This window comes from Gadus macrocephalus, chromosome 11, assembly GCF_031168955.1.
Source record: "Gadus macrocephalus chromosome 11, ASM3116895v1".
Lineage (NCBI taxonomy): Eukaryota > Metazoa > Chordata > Actinopteri > Gadiformes > Gadidae > Gadus > Gadus macrocephalus.
In genome coordinates, this window is record NC_082392.1 from 5140314 (window position 1) to 5147182 (window position 6869).

The 6869-nt window shown below is 48.1% G+C and overlaps 1 protein-coding gene across 1 annotated transcript; it reads right to left on the reverse strand.

Annotated features, from left to right (window-relative positions):
• Positions 1–268: 268 nt before the first annotated feature.
• Positions 269–4305, reverse strand: gnrhr1 (gonadotropin releasing hormone receptor 1). The gene is made up of 4 exons (XM_060065519.1): positions 3903–4305; positions 2993–3478; positions 1325–1526; positions 269–682 (listed from the first exon to the last, which is right to left on the reverse strand). The coding sequence occupies exons 2-4, from the start codon at positions 3476–3478 to the stop codon at positions 282–284; spliced, it is 1089 nt and encodes a 362-aa protein (XP_059921502.1). The 5' UTR covers positions 3903–4305; the 3' UTR covers positions 269–281.
• Between the last annotated feature and the right edge of the window lie 2564 nt (positions 4306–6869).

A 6869-nucleotide genomic window follows, 5' to 3' on the forward strand; every position in this document is an offset into this window, starting at 1 on the left:
CTGATATCGTCGGACACTTTTGATTGGCCGGTTCATCCACAGCCGATGTTTCCCTTTAACGACGACCACTCAGACCCAGCCGGCCTGATCCTTCACGGCCCGCTGTGCCGTGCTACGGCTGGTGCCCCGCGCTCGGGCGACCACGCCTCCCGTCGAGCATTGGGGGTCTAAAAAAAAAAAAAAAACGAAAACGCACCCTCGGAGGTCGCCATGCCTCTGAAGGGAGTCCAAGAGGAGGACGCGAGCGCGTCGCCGCCCCCGCCCCCCCGCCCCCAGCAGCCCTATGTGTGGTGGGCGCTGGCTGGGTCCGAGTCGGGCTCCCCGCTGTGGGGTTGCTGTCGGGCGGAGAGGCGGTCCAGAGACCTGGGGGAGGCCCCGGCGTCGCTGGGGGCGGGGCAGCAGCAGCAGGCGCTCAGGTCGGCCCTGAAGGAGGGCGTGTAGAAGCCGTAGATGATGGGGTCGCAGCAGGTGTTGAGGTTCCCGAACACAAACAGCCCGTGGTGGACGTACTCCGGCGTCACCGCCAGCATCTGGGGCTGGAACCAGTACCAGATGCCCAGGAGGTAGTACGGAGTCCAGCACACGATGAAGGTCATCACGATGATGATGGTCATCTTCAGGGTCTTCATGCGAGCCTTGGGGATCATGTCTGTTCCGCTGCGCCTCAGGTATGACTCTCCGGCTGCCGACGCAAACAACATACTTATTTAGGACCACACATTACCATATGATGCAGCACATTACCATGCATACCCTCAGGGTCACCATCATTACCGTTGTTACCATGCATTACCCCGGCCTAACCAATTATTATCATATGTTACCAAACATGACAGTTACATTACCCATTCATTACCCATTCATTACCAATATTTACCCATAATTATGATAATTTACCTATACATTACCAAACATTACCAAAATGGTTCCCCGTCAACATTTCAGGTTGCGCTGCTTCATGTGCTTGTGCGTGTGTGTGTGTACATGTTTGTGTCCGTTTCTGTGTATCTGTGTGATTTTGTGTGTGTGTGTCTGTGTGTGTGTGCGTGTGTGTGAGTGTGTGTGAGTGTCTGTGTATCTGTGCGATTGTGTGTGTGTGTGTGTGTGTGTGTGTGTGTGTGTGTGTGTGTGTGTGTGTGTGTGTGTGTGTGTGTGTGTGTGTGCGTGTGTGTGAGTGTGTGTGTCTGTGTGATTGTGTGTGTGTCTGTCTGTGTGTGTGTGTCTGTCTGTCTGTGTGTGTGTGACTGTGTGTGAGTGTGTGTGTCTGTGTGTGTTGCGTATGTGTGTGTGTGTGTGTGTGCGTGCGTGTGCTTGCGTGCGCTACCCTTGTTCTGCTGGTGCTGGCGGTTGATGTGGAGGAGGATTCGGGAGTAGCAGCAGGCCATGACCAACAGGGGGACGACGTAGAGCGTAACGAAGTGGAACATGTTGTAGAGGGTCTCCTGCCAACGCCGGGGGAAGCTGCCGTGTGTAACACACTGCGTGAAGTCCACTCCTTCAGCCTTCAGCGCCCCGAATATAAACAGCTGGAGGACCAAACGTTTCATGGTCTTAAAGTTCAAATTTCACTACTCTCTACCATCACATAACATGTCATAGATTCAGTATCACATAACACGTTATATAGCTAGTGACACATCAAATGTTATATCTCTAACATGTTATAAATCTAATATCACAAGACATGCCATGTTAGCCTCTAACAAAGTCGTCTTTCTTTGGCTCTACAGTAACTATGTATTCAAATACTTTAAAAGAGAAGTCACATTTTTTCTATTTCTCTACTACTTCTCTTTCCTTTAAACTGCATTCCTAGCATTGTTCACACCTAACATTAAAGCACAGTGCTGGTATAAGCTGGAGCTAGCAACAGGAGGTGTACAAACATCTAATCTTTAGCCCCATGAGAAAAGCACATTCTTCTAGCGATTTTAATTTGCCTTCACACACACAAACACACACACACGCACACACACACACACACACACACACACACACACACACACACTCACACACACACACACACACACAGAGACACACACACACACACACACACACACACACACACACACACACACACACACACACACACACACACACACACACATCTATCCCTAAAAGTTAATTAACGGTTGGCATGATGTTGGTTGACAAGTTACAAGAGTAAACTATCAGAACAACAGTGTTGCAATAACAGTCGTGTCAAACACTGTGTCTGCAGTAACAGCACTACTGTGTATACAGACCACCAGTAGAACACCAGTAGGCTTACCTGTAGCTTAGTGTTATATGGTATCACCTGGTGTTTCCCGTAGCGTTACCTGTATTGAAGTTCCACCTGGGATGACTCGTATTGTTATCGCTGGTGTAATCTGATGTTACCTGTAGTATCGTCTGGTGTTACAAGTGCCACCTGTAGTGTAACCTGTAGTGTCACCTAGAGTGTTATATAGATGTTCCCTCGAGGATAACCTGTAGTGTGGCCTGTATTGTTATCTGTAATGCTAACAGTATGTTACCTGTGCTGTTATCTGTAATGCTAACAGTATGTTACCTGTGCTGTTATCTGTAATGCTAACAGTATGTTACCTGTGCTGTTATCTGTAATGTTAACAGTATGTTACCTGCGCTGTTATCTGTAATGTTAACAGTATGTTACCTGTGCTGTTATCTGTAATGCTAACAGTATGTTACCTGTACTGTTATCTGTAATGCTAACAGTATGTTACCTGTGCTGTTATCTGTAATGCTAACAGTATGTTACCTGTGCTGTTATCTGTAATGTTAACAGTATGTTACCTGCATTGTTTCCTGTAGTGTTGCGTGTTGCTGCTCACCTGGTGTGACCTGTATTGTTACCTGTTGTGACCTGTATTGTTACCTGTGCTGTCACCTGGTGTGACCTGTAGTGTTACCTGTGCTGTCACCTGGTGTGACCTGTAGTGTTACCTGTGCTGTCACCTGGTGCTACCCGTGTGCTATCTGTTGTTACCTGCGGTGAGGCCAGCAGTAAGCTCAGGCTCCAGGCCAGGCCCAGCATGCGCCGGTTGCGGTGGTGGGCGCTGAGCGAGTCCAGGGGGTGTAGGATGGCGTGCTGGCGGTCCAGGCTGATGACCACGAGGATGGAGGCGGACGACTGCATGGCGAACAGCTTGAGGAAGGACAGCAGCCGGCACAGCACGTCGCCGCCGCGCCACTGCACCGTCACGTTCCACACGGCGTCCAGCGGCATCACCACGAAGGTCATCATCAGGTCTGCCGACGCCAGGCTCATGATGAGCGGGCGCAGGTGGGAGGCCAAGCGTCGGCCGCGGCCCCGCCACACGCTGATCAACAGGGCCAGGTTGCTGCAGGCGGCGAAGACGAAGAGGACAAACGTGGCGCCGACCCTGACCTGCGCAGCGCGGGTGAAGGTGGGCGTGGCCCATTCAGCCGGAGGGGACGGGTGGGAGGAGTTCACCGACTGTTCTGAATCCATCTGAAAAACGCAACACATTCCATATCGTTGACATTAAATATTCATCAGCATTCTAGCACCATCTTCTACTGGTTACTATTATCACACAATATATTTAACATCATACTAGTACTATCCAGTACCAGATTGTAGTAACACGTAATACCTGTAGCTGATCTTATGAAAAAAGTAATCACTATGATAACCTACAACAGAATCAAGGGACACCTTATTCAGGAACACGACGCAGACACCAATCTTAGCAGCGTTACTGCCGCAAGGAATGTGTCACGGATAGAAACGTTAAGCACGTTTTACTCGACAAATGAAAGTGTCGAAAAGTGAATGCAGATGCAGATCGATGGATGGCTAGATGGACAGATTAGAGATAGAGCGGGAGTCGAGAGAGCGGGATGGGTTGTTCGATATTGGGAGAATTTCTCACCTTCTAAATCTTTGCTCCCGTCTTAAAATAAGACCGCACTTTGGCAACATTCATAGTTGCGACGTGTTACGGGATGAAGTCGACATGCCTTTTCCCTTGAACGCCGTGCCGTGACTATCTTCTTTGTCTCGGCATCCAGCTGTTTGTACCTGTATCCTGCTGTTAGTTTCTGTATCCAGCGGTTCTATGAGGAGGGAGCTGTCCCGGGCTGCGGGTGCTGAGTATGCGGGTTACCGGGGAAACCACCTCCGCTACATCAGCGATAGGATATTAGAAAAATTATGATTGGAGCCGAGACCCGCATGCGCCGTCCACTACTCGGACATCAGAGTTAGGGAAACAGTTTGTGGACGATATGCAATTTATAGAATCTCGCTGGATGACGTAGTGATCGGTGCGTCACGGTGCGGGCAGCAGGTGAATGATCTAATAAAATCCCATGAGTTGCTATGGTTGCATTCTGTAGGTGCTATGTCTACCCTCATTATACCATAATGTAACGCTAATATCCTGCTGCTGATTTCTTGCTGCTACTTTGATATATGCTACTTTTTCATTGACTGAAGGCAACAATGACCATCCCCATGGATGGTCTACAAATTATAGACTATGTAATTGATGTCTACATACATCTAGGCTACATAGAAGGGGGTAGTGGTAGCAGGCTAAAATGAGACCAACATCAGGGGGTAATGCATTGCATTAAAGTATTTATAGATTATGCTGACATGTGTCCCTAGATTGGTTCCCTAACCACAATCCTACCTAACTCCAAACACAGGCGGACAGACCGTGGTTGACAGACAGACAATCAGACAGACACACAGGTACACGACAGACAGAAAACAGACAGGTAGACACATGAAAAGCAAAGTAAACAGAAGGTGGAAGAGATAAGATTGTTGGTCAGTTAGAAGGCAAAGAAAGCAAGAACCATCCACAGACACACGCGCACAGACACACACACACACGCACACACGCACACACGCACACACGCACACACGCACACACACACACACACACACACACACACACACACACACACACACATACACACACACACACACACACACACACACACACACACACACACACACACACACACACACACACACACTCACCAACACACGCACACACACGCACACACACAAACACACACACTATTCCTACTAATGGCTTTACCTAAATATATAGCAATAGATTATGTCTCAGTTGAATTACGAATAAAAAACAACGAAGAATACAGTAGTAATTCATAAAATAATAGATACTTATTTAATAATGATTAATTATAATAAGTCTAAAGGATCACATTAAATTTATCAAATTAATGTAAGATCGATATGTTACGGGAGGAACTGGCGGTCTCTGACTCACTTGACCTGCGACAGTTTTAATTGGTGCAGGCGTCATATGTTCGAAACACACCAACAATAGTGAGGGAGGATGGGGGAGGAGGAGGGGGGGAGGGGGGGGAGCAGGATGTGACAACAGTGTGAGAAAGGCGGTTCAATAATAACTTGATAATGAGGTGAGCAGAGCATCGAACACCATCATTAAAAACCAGTCACCCACTCTACACCAAACCACACAGCCTTAAAATGAAGCAGCTCCTATACAACAGCAATGTAAAGTCTGTTCTGCTCTATGGTTCAGAGAGCTGGCGAGTTGTCAAAACAGACAGGAGCAGCATGGAAGTGTTCCATAATGGATGCTTCCGACGAATACGCCAGATCCTTTGCTCTAATAAGACGTCCAACCATGACCTGTACAAGAAAGCGGGAAGCCGGAGCATCACCCCGGAGATTACGCACAGACGTCACGCCTGAGATGGCGAGGGCGTGTGTTGAGGGTGCAGCAGGGCCGCGTCACAAAGGTCGACCTTACAGTAAGATGGACACCACCAGGCAAAAGGAAACACGGGAGGCCTGAAAACCACCTGGCGCAGAACTGTGACACAAGAGCTGGAACAGAGGACACTATCACGGGGAGAGGCCAAACATGATGCCAGGGACGGGGATGCAATGGAGAGGGCTCATCGAGGCATTATGAGTGCTCGTTGAAGGGGAGTAGTAGTAACAGCAGGACTCTACACCATCGTTAGAGATAATAGTCAATGCCGCTCTACTTTGTCAGAGTTACCAGCGTGTACTGCTTGAGGGGTTACATCTGGGGGAAGAGGGGCTTTGCACATGCTTGGCGTCGTAGTTGTTTTCGACCAATCATGTGGCTGGAGGTGATGAACACAAACTGGACTGATAATAATAATAATTGATCCGTTTTTAGGACTAGTTCCAAGGACTAGTACGAGGAAACACGCTTTGAGTGGCCGCTGGTCTGAAAAGCGCTCCATCATTAGAGATACTAGTCACTACCACCCTCTGTTAGAGATACCAGTCACTACCACCCTATACACTACTGTTAGAGATACCAGTCACTACCACCCTCTACACTACTGTTAGAGATACCAGTCACTACCACCCTCTACACTACTGTTAGAGATACCAGTCACTACCACCCTATACACTACTGTTAGAGATACCAGTCACTACCACCCTATACACTACTGTTAGAGATACCAGTCACTACCACCCTCTACACTACTGTTAGAGATACCAGTCACTACCACCCTATACACTACTGTTAGAGATACCAGTCACTACCACCCTATACACTACTGTTAGAGATACCAGTCACACCCTCTACACTACTGTTAGAGATACCAGTCACTACCACCCTATACACTACTGTTAGAGATACCAGTCACTACCACCCTCTACACTACTGTTAGAGATACCAGTCACTACCACCCTATACACTACTGTTAGAGATACCAGTCACTACCACCCTATACACTACTGTTAGAGATACCAGTCACACCCTCTACACTACTGTTAGAGATACCAGTCACACCCTCTACACTACTGTTAGAGATACCAGTCACTACCACCCTATACACTACTGTTA